We start from the raw sequence: 19483 nt of genomic DNA on the forward strand, positions 1-19483 counted from the left end.
ACTACGCCTCCATTGCTTTGCCGGTCATCTCCTCTGTCTCCCGAGCTCCTAGCAACTCTGATGCTGAAAGATTTCAAGGTGCCCCCGTTAGATAAGTATGACGGGTTGTTTGACCCCAACGATAATGTGGATTCCTTCCAGTCTCAGATGCACCTAGCTGGGGTTGATGAGTGATGCATGTGTGTGGCCTTCTCCACTACGTTTAGGGGGGTAGTCTGAACTTGGCATCAGAACCCCGTGCCGAGCTCCATCAAAAGTTGGTCCCAATTTGCCAACCTATTTACTGCGTATTTCATTACTAGCAAGAAGTGTCCGAAGTCGCAAGAAAGCCTTGTGAACGTGGTTCAGAGGGAAGGAAAATCAATCAAAAGCTATATAAAGCGATTCAACAATGCTTGCCTGTAGATATCAGACCTCGACCCAGCAGTGCGACTCAGTATGGAAAAGAAATGAATCACCCATAAAGAGTTCAAGTGGCACGTGGTAGCTAACAAACCAAAAGGTATCACCGAGTTCCTCAAGTTGGCAAATCAGTTCATCAGTATTGAGGAGGAGATCAACCAACAGATTGACAATCCACCACTGGAAAAGAGGAAGAGAGAGAATGAAAGGACGAGCAATGGTGGGTATAAAAAAAAGAATAGCAAGATGCAAGTCAAGAAGCTAGTTCCCCTTGTGCACCCACAAGTCAGGTCGATGCTCCAGGACATCGCCCCTGGAGAGAACAAGCTATTCGCCTTTAAATGCTAAGCAATGAGAGATCTTAATGGCTATCAAGGATTCTTCCTACGTCAAATGGCCTCTCAAGTTAAGGGGAGACCCGACAACAAGAAACCCGAATGTCTACTGCCATTTTCACCGACATCATGGACACAGCACGGAAAATTGCAGGAATCTTCGCATCAAGATCGAGGAACTTATCCGCCGCGGGTACCTAAAGAATTACATATTGTGAGAAGAAAGGGGCAGGTAGATCAATAGGGGGACCTAAAGAATTAAATATCTAGGTCGCGCACTATCAAGATCTAGATATCAGCTGTATGAAGGCCTGGCAAGATCCTCTACCAGAGCCATGCGGTGCTCTTGGATTGGGTCCGTCCAGTCTACACCTGAACCCTAAGTGTCCCCATGGTATGCTCAATGGATTAATCTCTCATGTGGATTGTGAAAAAAGAATTTTTTTATTTGATATTTACAGCCACACACCATTAATAATCCTCCTTTAATTTCACAAATCAGTGGATGCTGAAGCATAGCTAACATACCAACGAACCAGCCGACCCACCCCTTATTGGTTGATTGTGTAATTAAAGAGGTTGCGGACAGCAAAAAGCTATCCTGGATGCAAATGGTCTATCCATATCGTCATTTGATACCCCATGTAACTATGGCTCTTCGACTCTTCGTGGTATCAAGGTTGTAAGGTCGAGTGACCTCATATTTGAAATCTTTAACTTCATGTGAAACAAAAACAAGTCACATCTGTCAGCTGATATCTTTAACATGCAACAAATATTTGTAAATGCACGTAGATGGGTTAAAAAGAGCGATGGGCAGCTAAAGTTTTGTCCTGGACATAGGTTTCTTAATGGCATATTGCCATCTTAGAATGATCACTTTATTCTTAAAAAAATTCATAATATTATCATTTTATTCAAAACAATTTTCTTCTGGTATAAACTACCAAATAATTCAGTTCAGCAATCCGGTAGTTATTTAACAGCTTCTTCAAACCCATCCCACGAACACACAAAAAACGGAATCAAAATAAATAATAACAATAAAAAATATTAAATATAAAAATATATAATTAGACTCGGTTTGGAAGAGATATAAATGCAAATATGTATAGTGCAAATACATACAAAATAATACAAATTAAATATAAAGTTTTGCACTCTATATATTTATATTTGTACTACTTCCAAACTAAGCATTAATGTTTTGCACTATATATTTATATTTGTACTGGTTCCAAATTAAGTGAAGTTGGGAAGACCGGAAGAATGCAAGTACAATACTTAACCTTGTATGCTCCTATAATGGTTATAACGGTATGGTATTTCCAAAACCTTACAGGGAGAATAAAGGTTCAGCCCAGGTCAGAATTTTTAGGCTCAAAGTGTATTTGGGGTAAGTGCCAGTTTGGAATTGAGACCAATGTGGTGTATAAAATGGGGGGTATTTTACATTTTGAATGTTTATATGTCTGTGGTGGAATTCAGAAATCTGCATCAGACCAATCCATACTTTTCCAAACCTTATATCCCATGTTAGGGTATTTCTTGATGGGATTCGACCCAGGTTATTTTGCAAGGGAGAAAATTGGCATTAGTTTATGGAACTATCACTATTATATTGGCGTTTTCATTAGATATTAGATGAAAATCCATTAATCCATTAGGTTATACCTTTTTCTTTTGGCTTTTTAGAATTACGACATGTTAACCTTCATTCCAAAGTTTTTAAAAACGAACCGGTGACCGAACCGGTCAGGGTCCAGTTACCAGTTTGAATGGTCCGACCATTCAACCTGAACGGCCGGCCCGTTCTGACAAAAAAATAAAAAGTAAAAAAATTAAAAAAATTGGAAAACGGTCCAAACAATTTGATCGATTAACCGGCTGGTTCAGCGGTTTACTGACCAATCAATGGTTTTGAGGGAAAAATCGGTTTTGGAGGAAAACATAATCGATCAGTGACCAGTTCCCGGTTTTTCCGGTCGGTCCGATTTTGAAAACAGTGCGTCATTCAGAATGCAAACTGGTTGTTTTAATTTGCTTAGTAAACAGAAGTTCGGGAGGCTCGCAATTTGTTGCTTGAAGACCACGTTAGAGGTAGTGAGGAACTTAATTGCATAAACAATGCGGGCGAGAGACAAATAAGAAGGAAGACGAAGATAGTTAATTAATTAATATATAAAAGGATTAGTTTATCAGAAAGAAGCGTTTCGAGGATAGACCAAAAGATGAGGCTTCCCTATATTATGTCCTCTCCTTGAGAGCATTCGAAGTTCATGCCCTGGAAACGTGCTCATTTTAGATCTCTTTTTCTCCTTTTACAGTCGAGCACTTTTTTTATCTGCTGCAGGGAGGAATGAGGGTCCTTTAAAAGCAAGGGCAAGAGGCGGGGGAAGGAAGAAAAAGAGAATCGGGGGGCGAGCAAGCAATGTCAGATGGAAGACGAAGACAGCAACGGCGAATCCAATGAGGGCCCAGCCAGAAACAGTAGTACTGTCATACCATTCTTTTCATTGCGAGTCGTATGCGTGAGATGTCTCAGTTTCGAATCTGATGCATTCCTTTTTTCATGTCCCCGTCGCCCTCTATCGTGCTCACTAGCTCATAGTTTACTAGTCATTGCTAGCTATAAATAAGGGCAACCTGATATTGTTTTCTCATCGATCCATTTTCTTTTAATCCATTCAGTAAGTTACAGGTACAACTTCTCATCGTTGTAACCTCCTAAGGGCCTAGCTCGATCGGTCTTCATCCACAATAAGAATGGATAGCCAGCCTCCATCTCGTACCTTGTTCCGCCTGCTTTCCCAAATTCGGCAAGACCCGGCTCCTCAGCCTCAACCTCCCGTAACCCAGACAAGGGCTCCTCTTCTTCGCACTGCATCACAACAGGCGATTAGACCTCCAACTGCCCCACCACAACCTGAGCCTCAGCCTCAGCCTCCACCTCCACCTCCACCTCCAACAGCTCAGCCACGAGTACCCGCTCAATCCACTGTTCCTTCAGCGCAGGTGGTTGAGACACCTTCAACCCCAAAGCTGACTTCAACGTCGTCGACTTCTTCGCTGCCATCTTCTCCAATAACCAAGGTTTCCACTTCTTCGGTGCCATCTTCTCCGGTAACCAAGGCATCCACTGCTCCCCTGCCATCTTCTCCGCTAACTAAGGCATCCACTGCTCCCCTGCCATCTTCTCCGGTAACCAAGACCTCCACTGCTTCCCTGCCGTCTTCTCCGGTAACCAAGACTTCCACTGCTTCCCTGCCGTCTTCTCCGGTAACCAAGGCTTCCACTGCTTCCCTGCCGTCTTCTCCGGTAACCAAGACTTCCACTGCTCCCCTGCCGTCTTCTCCGGTAACCAAGGCTTCCACTGCTTCCCTGCCGTCTTCTCCGGTAACCAAGACTTCCACTGCTCCCCTGCCGTCTTCTCCGGTAACCAAGACTTCCGCTGCTCCCTTGCCGTCTTCTCCGGTACCCAAGACTTCCACTGCTTCCCTGCCATCTTCTCCGATAACCAAGACATCCACTGTTACCCAGCCATCTCCCCCTCCAGCGACGACCAAAACATCGTCTTCTTCTCTGATGACGTCTCCAAAACTCGAAACCGTTGTTCATGTGCCGACTCCTCCACCCAAATCTCCCCCGATCATCAAGTCTTTTCAACAAACCCAACCGCAGTCTCCCACGACCAAACTTTCGGCACCACCCACTTCTCTGTCATCGCCACCATCCCACCCACTAAAGGCGGATCCAGAACCCGAGACAAAGCCTCCACTGGTGGCTGAGCAGAAGAATGTGGTTGTGCAGGAGACGCATAAGACAATGCCAGGGAGTACTACTGATAACTTACTGAGCAAGGTTGGCGAGGGTAGACCCTCCTCTAACCAGAAGGATGTTCGTAAAAAGTCTGAGGCGGGTTCTGCAGAGGGTGGTATGAAGGTGATAACCATATCAGGTGAAAACAAGGGTGCTTACATGGAACTCGGTTACTTCAACAAAAAGAAATTACAGGAGAACAAAGGGAATCCCCATCGTCTACGATCTGGAAGCAGCAGCAACAGTGATCAATCGGGCAACAGCAGCAGCAGCGACGATGATGGGAAAACAAAGAAGAACGGTAACACAGCAGCAACGCCGGGAAAGAAGCGGCTGCCCGTATACGTTAATAGCAACGTACAGGGCATCAACAATTCTATTCTCTACAACACCTCCTTCGTTCACCATGATCCTGGGATTCACCTTTCCCTCTCTAGAAAGCCATTCTCCAACCAGGACCAGACGGCGACACACGCCAATGGCCACAGCCACGGTGGGAATACTTGAACATGGCAAGCGACTGATGGAGTGAGAGACAGGGAGAGATATTCTATCTCTTCTCCTACTTTATCACGACAGAATATTTATGCATTCCACTACAATCACTCATATATATTCCATCTCCCCATAATAAAGCAAGAGAGAGTGCAGTAAGATATGATTTACTAGATGAAACTTCATTCAACCATGCAACTCGCCTATGAAGGATTTGATATGTTATAATTAATGAGTTTTATTATATATCATGGCACATATGTAATAAGAGCTGAAATCATCATCATCATCATTAAGGCTCCAATTATGTAGTTTTTTTTTTTTTTTTTGCTACATGAATCCTGTTTTGTCATTCCGTTAAGTTCTATTTGTATCAATTTATATGTATGAAGTGCAATTCCAGATCCCCCACCCCAAGTCATACGTCAGTAGCTGTTACATCTGAATAGTAAAGGTCCACGGCCCTTGATTTTATTATTGTAACATCTGACCTTTGTTGTGTCTGAAAGTTGCATTTCAATTGAGACACTATTCAACTCAAAGATTCTTTAGTGATTAAAAGCCAATAGATTCGATTCTTAGTTCATCATGAATCAAAGAAATTAATAAACATCCATTCAAGTAGTAAATACATTTACACGTGCATTTAAGAGTTTCTTCTTTTTTGGATTTTGAGAGGGGAAAAATTGATAAATGTGATTTTGGTTCTCGTTAACTAAGAATCTTATATTCTTTTTTCACATTTATGTGGGATCAAGAAAAGTTTATTTTGGTGGGTACCACTTACCCGGGTATTTCATAGGTGGTAAAACTTTCTTTTTTTTTTTTTGGTAAATTCATAATTTATTAAAACCAGAAAAACAATACAATCAAGAGCAGATCATCCGTTTGATGGGATCAGACAAACAAAAGAGATATAGCATTACAAGAAGAAAAACAACTTTCAAAACCTAACTTGGCTGCTTCATGAGTTGCAGAATTTGAGATCCTTGAGCATCAACTAAACCTGAAGTTTCTCCCCGAAGCAATGAGTTTGATGTAAATAACTTTCCTACCTATGGGGTAGGAAAGTTGACAACACTTGAATGAGATAAAGATGCCCCTTTTAATAATGTATTTTATGACTAAAATGGTCATTTACCTAATTTAATTGGGAAATAAAAGAACATGGGTAAATGTACTTACACGGGTAAGTGTTTTCCAAGAAAAACTTACCCAAGTAATTGCATTTACCTGAGTAAATCTTACCCAAATAATTACATTTACCCGAATAAATAATTTATCGAAAAGCAAACGGGACCTAAATAATTAAGGGGACTGTTTTGGCAATCGTATTTTTTCATAAAATAAACAAAACAGTTGAGTTTAAGATACAATTAGTAGACTATTTCGCCGATCTAACAAAGTTTTATGTTTATAGAGAGTGGGAAAGAGACTAAGATACTCCTCAACATTAAACTAATTTGTCAACTGCAAGATTCGTTGATCATTCGAGAAAGTAGTTTTGTTCCTTCATTTACAAGTTGGAGGGCTGGAAGGGTTAAGGGGCAGACAAAAAGGAACAGCAATAAGAAATGACTTAAATGCTCATAATTTAACAATGGATATTGTATTAAACAGGATGGAATAGGGAAATATGATTCATGTCGCTGATCATATATAATTGGGATAAAGGCTTAGGATTATAATGAAGATGACTTTTGTTCATTCATTCAGGATTATAATTGGAATCATTCGCATATATGATTCATATCGCTCATAATAACCATGACCCAACCTGTGAAAATACTGTTTGTTATGTAACCCATGCTGTCACATTGAAGTTCAAGATTCTTTGTTATCTCTTGCTCTAAGGGGTCGAGGAATTTCCTCCTTCCATGAAGAAGAAAAAGCTTTTCTCATTCAGGAAAGCTCCACAACTCAACTAGCAAACTTGCCCCAATGTACATATGGTAGTGCCACTCATTGGAATCTCCGCTGGTTACAACCTATTTTGTTGACATAATGTAATGTTGCAAAGAATCGAAGATTCTATTGCATGATATCAATTGGTTCATGGTGTTTGGCATCAATGCAGTTTCCACCACGTCAGTACTATATCAGAAATTCCTTTTTTTATGGACGACTATAGTAGATAAGGGTAACTTTTGGGCCCTAATATCAATAAAATTAATATTTTTTAAAAATTTTAAAAATAGGTTAATCTTTTAAAAATAATATCAATTAAGGGTAAAAACACTGCTCATCTTCTTCCTCTTGCAATCCATTCATTAGCACCGCCATTCACCACTGCCTCCGGCAACGCCTCCACCTATCTTTGCCCACCTCCGCCTCTGCCTCCGCCTCCGACAATATTGTCGGAGGTGGGTGGAGGCAAAGGCGGCGACGGCGCTGGTGGTCATTCCTCTACCCGACGTCGCCACCTTTGCCCACTTCCGCCTTCGCCTCCGGCAACTTTGTCGGAGGTGGGCGGAGGTAGAGGCAACGGCGACGACGCTGGTGGGCGGAGGTGGTGGCATTGGGCAAAGGAATGACCACCAGCGTCGCCGCCTCTACCTTCGCCCACCTCCGCCTCCGCCTCCGACAACGTTGTCAGAGGTGGGTGGAGGCAGAGGCAACGGCGGCGCTAGTGGTCATTCCTCTGCCCAATACTACCACCTCCGCCTCTGCCTCCAGCAATGTTGCTAAAGGTGGGTGGAGGCAGTGGCGCTGGTGGGCAAAGGTGGCAATGTTGGGCAAATGAATGACTAACAGCGCTGCCGCCATCACCTCTGCCTCCACTCACCTCCGACAATGTTGCCGGAGGCGGCAGCGGATGGCGGTGCTGGTGAATGGATTTTAAGAGGAAGAAGATGAACATTGTTTTTGCCCTTAATTGATATTATTTTAAAAAAGTTAACCTATTTTTGAATTTTTTTTAAAGTATTACTTTAATTGATATTAAGGCCCTAAAGTTGCCCTTATTTGTTATAATCCTTTTTTTTTGTGGGGGGGGGGGGGGGGGGGGAGATATCTATTGTTTGGTTAGCCATTTGTTTTCAAAAAAACATTTTCTCACACCTTGGAAATAGAGAAAGGTATGGTATGAGAAAATGACTTTTTTTGTGTTGTCCCATTTTTTCTGCTATTGATAGCAACACTAAGGTGACATGGCATTAAAAAACACCTATGTGACAGAAACAACAATGGTGATAAAATAGAAAACCTAAGAAAACAGCATTGTTTTCGAGAAAACACCTCTCAGAAAGCGACATTCGTTCCAAACAACACCTTTAGCTTCAGGTGTTGTTTGACTCCATTTGTACTGTCAGCTAGCAAACAAAAGTAAACAAGATTTGCACTCAATTCATTTGAACTCCCATACATTTTTTTGTACCAACGCAAATGAAATTGATTTACAAACAAATGAATTTTCATTTCTATAGAAATGCAAATCAAAGGATAAAGAGACCTCCTTATATACTAGGAGCATCACTCTAATCTCTATCTCTTTGTTTTTTTACCAAAAATAAATAAATAAACATCTTACATGCTTATCAAGGAAAAAGAAGAATAGAAAGCGATAATTTTCATTTCAGCTGCGTTTGGAAGAGGTGTAAAACTTCACCATTGGTTTAGTTTCATTGATGTTTGTTTGGAGTGTAAATCAAGATCGATGTAAAACTCACTCCATTTCAGATTTGTAGGCGTTTGGATGGAGTGGAATTTTACATCGTAAATCAATGTAAAATGTCACTTATGATAAGGTTTTACATCCATAAAATCAATGTATAAACTACATCAATAAGCATGTTTAATGATTCTCATTTTCAAACAGTCCGGTATGAAACGTCATCGATAACGTTTTACACCGCTTCCAAACGCAGCCTTTAGTATTGCATAGAACTCAAAATTAATTAATATGACAATTAAATGGATCCATTTCTTATTATTAAGAAAAATGGAATTGAATTCATATCTTCAAATATCGAAACGAGTCCATATGACCAGTTCTTGCAAGGATGGGTAGGCTCAATCCATCCAATGGAGTGGTTTCCTAAGAAAGGAAAGTTAAACGAGACAACTAAATGAGCCCAGCCCAGAGGCCCATTGGTTCCAGCCCAATCCCCACGGCTTAAACTAGAGTTTCACAATCGTTTGAAAATGTATTTAAGAAGTCGAGGACATAATGAAACAAAGGAGCAGCAGCCGCGAGTCCGCGATAGGGTGCGTGATGGGTTAGGGTTATTTTGTTCAGACTTCAGATGGAGGGTCTCTCATTCTCTGGTTCTTTCTGAGAAAAGGGAATGAGAAGTTGTGGATAACAGATGAGAGGCCAATGACGATCATGTTGCAAACAACGCATTGCCTACATTATTTGACTGTAGCCATGATAGGAATTTGTAGCATTTCTGAGGCCTCTTCCATCTTTTTTATTTTTTTTTCACTCACTTTTTCATTTTATTTTTTTTTCTTTCTTAGTCATTTCATTTGAAATCTTTCACTGTGTTCTTGACAGACGATTCATTTGGGTGCCCCAATTTTGAATTAAATTGGTCAAGAAAATTTTATGAATGTTTTCTAAGATATCTAACATCAAGACGAGGCGCAGGAAAACAAAGTTTTCTACAATCTACAGGAAGTTTTCCAAGAAGCTAAAGCCAAAAAATTATTCCCGGCTTCGTGCTTCGCTTTCGCCTATCATTATCAATTTATCCTATAACGTATTACAATTCTTCCTATTTCCTAATACCGTTTATTAGGTTATGATTTCTCGTCAAGAAAACGTTTTAATTTTTATTTTTATTTTTTAATTTAGGCAATTTCTGGTAAGGGAATTAAAGAGGCGTCCTCTCCAGTATCTGTTTGGCGAATACTCCTGCTTGTCGTCATATTCGAAAAAACATCATCAAAACCAGCCCAGATGACCTGAAGCAGACCCAACCAGATAGCGATTGCTTAAGCATTTTAGCAGGCGGAACGGATCTGTGCCCAACAACAAACCACTACGGCTGCACACAGGGAATATCTCCTTGGTGGCTATAAAATGGGTAGAGCAGCAAACTACTGCATGTAAGGGCCAGATGGCTATAAAATGTAATTATGCCACCATGACTGATGCCCTTAATGAAAGCTGCTTCCTTCTTGTTTGCCAAAAAAAAAAAGAACCGATGATCGAGAAATATCAGCGACGCCCCTGTTAGGCCATGAACCTAAAAGTTGATGCGCTATGCCTATAGCAACTTGTAGATAAGTATGTGGAATTGTGGATAGATTTTGTATGGAAACTGGAAAGCAACTTGTTCCATTGTTATGGCAGGTAGCATTGATGCCTCGGCCGATGTCCGTACTGGGACATCCTTGGCAAAAATTTGATTCAAAGTAGCTTCATGCTTAAAATGAAGCAGGGACCTATATTTTTGCATTGATATACTTCCTTTAACAAATATTCACTCAAGTCATTAAAGCTATCACCTTACTCCCACTGTTATTAAATGACGCTAAATCCTTGTCTCATGATTTTCATTCATGGGGACAGGGGAGATGCACGGCAACGAGTGCTGTGAGGTAGTTTCTGGAGCTGGAGGGTCATTCTAGGAGGAAATCGGAATAAATTCAATTGGGGCATCTTCAATCTTTTTTATCTTGAATGTAGCTATTTTCATTTCCATTGGGAACTAAAATTCAGCAAAATGATAATTTGTATTTTTTCATTGTAGTTTTTAATTTTTTTATTTATAAAAATTGTTAAGGTTTCTTTGATCTTGAAAAAAATTATCCAAAAAAAAATCACAGGTTTGTATACACATTTATTGTGCAATCGGTGACTGGATCGAATGAGTAGGGATTTGCTTCATACAAAACTTGTTCCAACATTATCGGACACTCTACATCTTATCAGGAAACTAAACCCACCATGTATGAGATGTGTGATGCAGATCATGTTAGAAGTGTGTTGAAACTAATTTGTTGGAAGCAGATTCGGTTCATTCGCTCTCCAACTCAGTGGTTTCAAATTTCAATAGTTTTCTTAAAGATTGATCAAAGTATCAAACTCAGCATTGTGCTCTTAGACATTTACCAACTAAATTTCCATTTCTTGCTTCATCTAATTTCAGCTTATGCCATTTTCTTCTCCATTTTTGGACGGCCATTATTCTAACAATGACAAACAATAATGCAAGTATAAATTATTGAGATCAAGATTGAGTATCCAAAACAATTTCTATTAAAATGGCAATCAAGTTGATACCTAAATTTCCATTTCTTGCTTCATCTAATTTCAGCTTATCCCATTTTCTTCTCCATTTTTGGACGGCCATTATTCTAACAATGACAAACAATAATACAAGTATAAATTATTGAGATCAAGATTGAGTATCCAAAACAATTTCTATTAAAATGGCAATCAAGTTGATACTGACTAGAGGTATGGGCCAGTTCCAGGTTTTTGGGACTGAAAACCTGACAGGGGTCAGTTCCAGGTTTTTGGGACCAAAATCTACCCTGCCAAGATTGGTTCTAAGGCCAATTTTGGCCTTGGCAGTTCTATGGGTTGCCCATGGAACTTGTTATTTCTTTATTCCTTTCCCACCCAAAAAGAATACTATTATTCAAATACTTGATTTTCAAAAATAATAATAGCTCAAAACTTGTGACATTTATTGATTAAATTGAATAATTTAATATAATTCAAAATTTTCATTATAATTTAAGTTTTGTAAATATTACTGATGAAGGAAAATTTGGCCCGACCTCACAGTTATGCGACACATGGCAAAAGCAACAGTTCGGCACAAAAGCAAGCCTAAGGTGCAAGCACCAAGGGGAGAAACCAGCGGTCCGAACTCCCTACTAGGGGCCCGAACTCACCTTTGCCCCAAACTAGAAAGTAATCCGAACTGTCCTGCCATGTAACAGCTCGGGATACCCCTCGCCGAACTGGCCTGCCTTGTAACAGCTCGGGATGCACCTCGCCGAACTGGCCTGCCTTGTAACAGTTCGGGATGCACCTCGCCGAACTGGTCTGCCTTGTAACAGCTTGGGATACCCCTCGCCGAACTGGCCTGCCTTGTAACAGCTCGGGATACCCCTCGCCGAACTGGCCTGCCTTGTAACAGCTCGGGATACCCCTCGCCGAACTGGCCTGCCTTGTAACAGCTCGGGATGCACCTCGCCGAACTGGCCTACCTTGTAACAGTTCGGGATGCACCTCGTCGAACTGACCTGCCCTATACATACCTCCGAACTCAAAACTTCGCCTCGCTCACCACTCCACCACATCACCTTCAGGGCACCAAAACCAAACGAACCGTACTATGCCTGACACTGAGGAAGTCTTTACCCGAGGACGCCGCACCTGACTAACTTGGGATCTGACGCCTGACGGCCGCACTCTAAACGGCCACCTGACACCGCCATCTCCAGTTGGAGAGACGATTAGGCAGTGACGGTTCCGTCCCAACAGAAAGGGCGACAGCCGAATTGACAGACGCAAGGGTAATCATACCCGACCTGACAAGGGCCTCGGAGCAAGTGCGCGAAGTGATTATAAAAGCCCCCTGCCCCCAACAAACAAGGTATGTGAACTTTGCGCTATCTGGTCTACACTTCGCCTTTGAGAGATTACTGACTTGAGCTTCGGAGCTATCCCACCGGGTTCCCCCCGGAGTTCTCCCATCTTTCCTGTTTCAGGCTCCCGGACGCTCCAGCCCAGAGGCGAGTTCGTTGACAGCTAAGACCGGCCGGATTGCGCTCCATCAATTGGCGCCGTCTGTGGGAACGCTTCCAAAAGCCTCCCTCTAAATCTCTTTTACCTACCCTTCTTTCAAAAACTCCAACACCGAAATGGCCTCCTCCAGCAGTGCCGGATGTGGAACTGAAACAACCACTACCGGAGAACAACTTCATGTTCCGGCGGTGTGCATTGAGCAGTTCACCATCCCCCTTTCAGTGGATGGGATCCCAAGTCTGAATGTGCCACAGGCAGTGGCACCTCTGAACACTCCCTCGCTGAACATTCCCCTTCCACCCCCCATCGAAACGAACTTCGCGAAACCAACTGTTGTCCCACTAGCAGCCCGCCAAAACCAACTAGATGACCTCATGCAATGGATGCGGGCAATGCAGGCCCAAATGCAGCAATTCCAGCAGCACCAACTCTAGCAACACCAGGTGTTGCACAACCTCTCCCAACACCATTATCAACAACAGTTCCCTCAGCTACCCTTGAACCAACCACTGCTTCCACCCCGGCACCCCGTTTCAAAGCCGGTCAAGGCCTCCCCTCAAAGTGGACGACCTCACCAAGGAGAGGCTTCCCGACCACAGAACCCCCCTAATAGTCAGGCCTCATCCGCGGGCCGAAAGCAAAGAAAGATCACCCCCGCCACGCAGTCCACTCACGGAGAACCGCTTCAGCACCTTAGCAGCAGGCCAGCATTCCGGGCCCATCGAGCTCGGCAACACGGAGGCAAGCAGCGCCAGCACCAGGCCCACTCAAAGAAGGCGCCGGCAAAGTCGCCGAACTACTACCCGCGTGCTACTCGAGCTTAGAGGCAAGGAATAAACGAGCTCGGGCGAGGTAAAAACCGTCCCCATTCTCTCAGTTCCTTCCCCCCTTTCAGCAGAACTTTTGGCAGTCCCATTGCCTAGAGATTTCAAACTCCCTTCTCTGGACAAGTATGATGGGTCCTTTGACCCCAACGACCACGTCGACGCATTTCAGTCGCAAATGCACCTCGCTAGGGCAACCAAGTCATGCATGTGCGTAGCCTTCACCACCACCTTCAGAGGGGTGGTCCGCACCTGGTACCGGAACCTAGCTTCTGGGTCAATAAGAAGCTGGCCCCAGTTCATGCAAATCTTCACTACGCACTTTGTTACCAGCAAAAGGTGTCCCAGAACCGATGAAAGTATCTTCGGGGTAATCCAAAGAGAGGGAAAACCCATCCGGAGCTACATCAAACGGTTCAATGAGGCATGTTTGCAAATCCCTCGGTTAGACCCCGCGGTACAGCTCGTCGCGGCCAAAAGAGGGGTGACGCACAAAGAGTTCAAATGGCACATGGTGGCCAGCCAGCCAGCAACCGTGGCCGACTTTCTCAAGCTCGCGGACAAGTTTATGAGAACAGAGGAAGAGATAAACCAGAAAAAACGAAGGCGGGGCTGAAAAAAGAAAAAGAGAAGGCGAGCCCTCCAACCCCAGCGACAGAAGATGCCAGAACCGAGAGGCAAAGCCAAGCCAGCCGTCCCGAGCTCCCTTAGCCGTTCGGACGGATTACACGCCATTGAACGCAAGGCGGACCGAGATCCTGATGACGATCAAGGACGCCTGTTATGTAAAGTGGCCACCTCGCATAAAGAGCAACCCCAACGAGAGGAACAAAAATTTATATTGTAGTTTTCATAAAGATCACGGTTATAGCACCGAGCAATGTAATAATCTCCGCGACGAGATATAAGGATTCATCCGTCGCGGGTACTTAAGAAATTTTGTACATTATGACAATAGTAATAAAGTAGGTCGGCAAGGGGAACACGAGAAGGATGTCCCTGAGCCGAGCAACAGACCGGCCGAAGCCTTGCAACGACCTCCCCTAGAAGAAAGGCCAGTCTGGGGTACCATCCACGTGATAGTGGGCGGTTCGGTGGTGGCAGGATGCACTTCGGCGACAGCAAGGACGTCAGTTCGCGAACCAGCCCGAGAGGAGCAGAACCCTCCCAAGAGGCCAAAGAAAGAAGAACCGATCTTTTTTACAGAAGACGACGCGCAAGGTGTCCACTACCCCCACGACGACGCACTCGTCATAAAGCTAAGGATCAGCGACTTCGAAGTCCGGCGCGTACTGGTGGACTCAGGCAGTTCGGCGAACATCCTATTCAAATCGGCGTTCGACCAATTGCAGTTGTAGAAAAGCGATTTGAAACCTGCTCACACTCCTCTGGTAGGCTTCATCGGAGAGGAAGTCAGGCCCTTGGGAAAAATAACAGTACCTGTGGAAGTCGGCACATGGCCGTGCGCGGTAAGACTCAACCACGATTTCCTAGTGGTCGCGACCCCCTCCCCATACAACACCATAATAGGGTGACCAATTACGCATATTCTGCGTGCGGTGGTCTCCACCTATTACCTAGCAATGAAGTTCCCCACGGACTTTGGTGTGGGGGTAGCGCGGGGCGACCAACTTGAGTCCCGCAAGTGCTATGTTTCCGCCCTAAAGGGAAAAACCAAGGCAGCCGACGATCTCGAACTAGAGCGACCTGCGGAGCAGGGCAAGGAACGAGCTTCGCCCACTAAGGAAACAGTCGCAGTCCCGACCTCGGCTACAAATTCGGCGCGAACACTACAGATCGGTGCCTCCATCAACGAGCCTTTGCGAACTGAACTGGTGAGTTTCTTACTCCAAAACTTAAATATATTTGCATGGTCCGCGGCAGATATGCCTGGTATTGACCCTGGCCTTATAACTCACAAGCTTAACACTGACCCTGTAGTTAGACCCATTAGATAGAAGAAACGCAACTTAGCCCCGAAGCACTGGAGGGCGGTCGACGAAGAAGTCGAAAAGCTCCTCGCAGCGGACTTCCTAAGGTAAGTTCATTACCCGAGCTGGGTAGCCAATCCAATGCTGGTGAAAAAAGCCAACAGCAAGTGGCGCATGTGCGTCGACTACACCGACCTAAACCGAGCTTGCCCAAAAGACTGCTTTCCCCTGCTCCGAATTGACCGCCTGGTGGACGCGACCCCGGGGCACGAGCTGCTAAGCCTCCTGGATGCCTACTCAGGCTACAACCAGATCAAGATGGACCTGTCCGACCAAGAAAAAACCAGCTTCATTACCGAGTTCGGCCTGTACTGTTACAAGGTCATGCCCTTCGGGCTAAAGAATGCTGGTGCGACCTTTCAAAGACTTGTAAATAAACTTTTTCGGCCTTTAATTGGCATGAAAATCGAATGTTATGTAGACGACATGGTCGTCAAAACACAGTTTTCGCGAGAATTAATAAAAGACTTGGATTCTGTCTTCCAAATCCTGCGTCAATATAACATGAGATTAAACCCAAACAAGTGTGTCTTTGGTGTCACCTCGGGAAAGTTTCTAGGATACATTGTCAACCGGCGCGGTATTGAGGCCAACCCAGACAAAATAAAGGCCATCCTTGATATGAGACCACCTCAGAAAGTAAAAGAAGTTCAAATGCTAAACGGCCGCATAGCCGCTCTGAGCCGCTTCATGTCCAAATCGGCACACCGTTGCCTGCCTTTCTTCAAGGCAGTCAAAGGCAAAGGATTCGAATGGACCCGAGAATGCCAGCTCACGTTCGATGAGCTAAAAACTTACCTCGCGACCGTACCAACCTTAGCCAGACCCGAGGAGGGCGAGGTCTTAGAACTGTACTTCTCGGCGAGCGACGAAGTGGTCAGTTCGGTATTAGTAAAACAAGTAGATCGAGTCCAGCGGCCCATCTATTATGTTAGTAAAATTTTGAAGGGAGCAGAAAAAAGGTACCCGCAAATAGAAAAAATTGCCTACACAGTGGTGATATCAGCTCGGAAACTCCGCCCGTACTTCCAAGCTCACACCGTCGTCGTCTTAACCGACAAACCCCGAAAACAAGTCTTGCTGAATCCTGAGGTCTCCGGTAGGCTGACGAAGTGGGCCATCGAACTCAGCGAGTACGATCTCCAGTACAAACCACGGACCGCAATTAAGGCCCAAGCTTTGGCAAATTTTATCGCCGAGTGCACTTTCAGCCACGAAGCCCTACAGGTTGAGCCCGAGGTCCCCAGTTCGGGCGAACCCGGAGCTCCCGAGCCAATGGAGTCTGAACCCCGTGAAGTAGCAGCTAGTGTAGCATCTCTCCTGCTCAGGCGAAACGCGAATTGGGAAGAGGAGCCCTGGATCCTTCACGTGGATGGTTCCTCGAACCAGCAAGGCAGCGGGGCTGGAATAGTCTTATGCGGCCCGAGCGGAACAAAATTAGAATACGCACTACGCTTCGAGTTCGCGGCATCCAACAACGAGGAAAAGTACGAAGCACTGATAGTCGGGCTGAACCTAGCGCAAAAGGTAAAGGCAAAGCACTTAGTCATCTGCAGCGATTCCCAGCTCATGGTCAACCAAGTTACGGGCGAGTATGAAGCACGCGAGCTCTCCATGATCGCATATTTGGCGAAAGTAAAAGAGGCCCTGCTCAACTTCCAGTCACACTTCATCAGGCAAATCCCGAGGTCAGAGAACATTGAGGCCGACGCTCTGTCCCGGTTAGCCATCACAAGTCACAACAACATGAGAACCGTGTACATAGAGGATTTACCTCGGCCTAGTATTCTTGGGGGGGCAGAGGAGGTCACTCCCGTCCTCGAAGCAGAGCCGAGCTGGATCGACCCACTCGCGAGCTTCTTGATAGACGGAACCCTCCCTGCAGAATGCAATGCGGCCAAGAGGATGCAACGCCAGGCAGCCAAATACGTCATAATAGACAAACGGTTATACCGACGGTCCTACACGCTCCCCTACTTGCGTTGCCTGCGACCTGCCGAAGCCAAGTTCGTACTCCGCGACACTCATGAAGGCCTGTGCGGCGGACACTTGGGGGGCAGAGCACTCGCCCAAAAAGCACTTTGACAAGGATATTACTGGCCAACGATGAGGGCAGAAGCTGTCGAGCTCGTCAGAAAATGCGACAAGTGTCAGAAGCACGTCAATATCCACCAGCAGCCTGCTTCTGACCTCAAATACCTCGCCAACCCGTAGCCCTTTGCACAATGGGGCATCGACCTCCTGGGGCCATTCCCGCCAGCAACAGGTGGAAGAAAATTCCTAGTTGTTGCAGTAGATTACTTCACGAAGTGGATAGAAGCCGAACCTCTGGCAACTGTTATGGCCCGAAACATACAGAACTTCTTTTGGAAGAACATAGTATGTCGTTTCGGGTTACCTCGGGTACTAATTTCCGACAACGGCAAGCAGTTCGAGGATATCAAGTTCCAAGAATGGTGTCAAGACATGGGGATTCGGCAAAACTTCACATCAGTCGCGCACCCGCAGGCAAATGGTTAGACGGAAGTAATGAACAGAGCTATCCTGCGCGAACTGAAAGCACGTCTAGATCGAGCAAAGGGATTGTGGGCAGAAGAGCTACCAAGTGTCTTATGGGCTCACCGAACTACAGAAAAAACTGCCACGAGAGAAACCCCCTTCAACCTCACCTACGGCACTGAAGTAGTGATCCCGACGGAAATTGAAGTACCAACATTGCGATTAGAAACATACGACGATCGAACAAACGGAGAGGAATTACGTACCAACCTTGACCTACTTGATGAGGTAAGGGACCTCGCGCACATCCGGACAGCGGCCTACCAGCAGTAGGTAGCTCGCTACTACAATGCCAAAGTAAAGCAACGAAGCTTCCAAGTCGGCGACCTGGTCCTTCATAAGATTATGGTGCCCGAACCCGGTGTGGGCAAACTTGGCCCAAACTGGGAAGGGCCCTACAAAGTAAAGAGAGCGCTCGGGGGGGCATACGAGCTTGAAACTTTAGAAGGCAAACAAGTACCTCGAGCGTGGAATATCGTGAATTTAAGGTGATACTACCTATAAACCGCCAAGCGAAATGGACGAAATCGCTATAAGGTCATATGGGCCATGATGCAGAGCCAAGAGGAACCTCGGCGTAAACAAGCAAAGAAAAGTCGGGCATATTATCAGCTCGGCAAAAAAATCAGTTCGCTTCAAAAGCCTTAGCGGCAAAACAGGTCGCGTAAGTATAATAACCCGGACAAGAAACAGTGGCATATTATCAGTTCGACAAAGAATCAGTTCGGAAAAAGGAACACTTGGGCAAAAAGATTATCTATTCCGTTGCAAGAAACAGGAGTACATTGGCCATTAGAAGGCACTTCAAAAAAAATATCTTTACATGCCCGGAGCTACTTCTTTGCCATCAGAAGGCACTTCAACAACACCCGAAGGTCCTACCTCTCCTTCAGAATCCGGCTCGCCATCGACAGCATTGGCCATCTCCTGAGTTATACGCGAAGTGGATATGGCACTAACATCGAGGTCGGGGTATGTGTTCTGAATCATCCATCGGCTCAGCTTGAACCCCCTTCTGAAAGAATCCACCATCAGATCGTTAAAACGCGGAGAGGCAATATAGTCTTCAACAGCCTTCTTCTTGGCGTCTTCAATGCCTTGGGAAAAAATCTGTGTTTTCTCCCTGATGTCCTCCTGAAGATATTCGACTTGATGCTGCAAATCCAACTTCAAATCCGCCATGTGTTTGATGACTACCCCCATGGCCTCAGCATCACGCTGAGACATCGCCTGCCTGGCCATGGCGACGCGAGCAGCTTCTTCGGCAGCATAAGCGGCCGCCTCAGCGGCTCGGGAATTTGCCTCGACGGCACAGAAAGCCTCTTCAACAGCATGGGCGGCAGCCTC

The 19483-nt window shown here is 45.0% G+C and overlaps 1 protein-coding gene and 1 long non-coding RNA gene across 2 annotated transcripts; both read left to right on the plus strand.

The window, feature by feature from the left end:
• The first annotated feature begins 3118 nt into the window (after positions 1-3118).
• On the plus strand, positions 3119-5534 carry LOC148853595 (uncharacterized). The gene has a single exon (XM_088982879.1). The coding sequence runs from the start codon at positions 3504-3506 to the stop codon at positions 5061-5063; it is 1560 nt and encodes a 519-aa protein (XP_088839005.1). The 5' UTR covers positions 3119-3503; the 3' UTR covers positions 5064-5534.
• A 3694-nt stretch (positions 5535-9228) lies between these two features.
• On the plus strand, positions 9229-10502 carry LOC148853596 (uncharacterized). The gene is made up of 2 exons (XR_016094784.1): positions 9229-9754; positions 9850-10502. It is a non-coding gene; the product is annotated as an uncharacterized LOC148853596 (long non-coding RNA).
• Positions 10503-19483: the final 8981 nt, after the last annotated feature.

The sequence above is a fragment of the Nelumbo lutea genome, chromosome 4 (assembly GCF_056320005.1).
Source record: "Nelumbo lutea isolate HS-2025 chromosome 4, American lotus-T2T, whole genome shotgun sequence".
Taxonomy (NCBI): Eukaryota; Viridiplantae; Streptophyta; class Magnoliopsida; order Proteales; family Nelumbonaceae; genus Nelumbo; species Nelumbo lutea.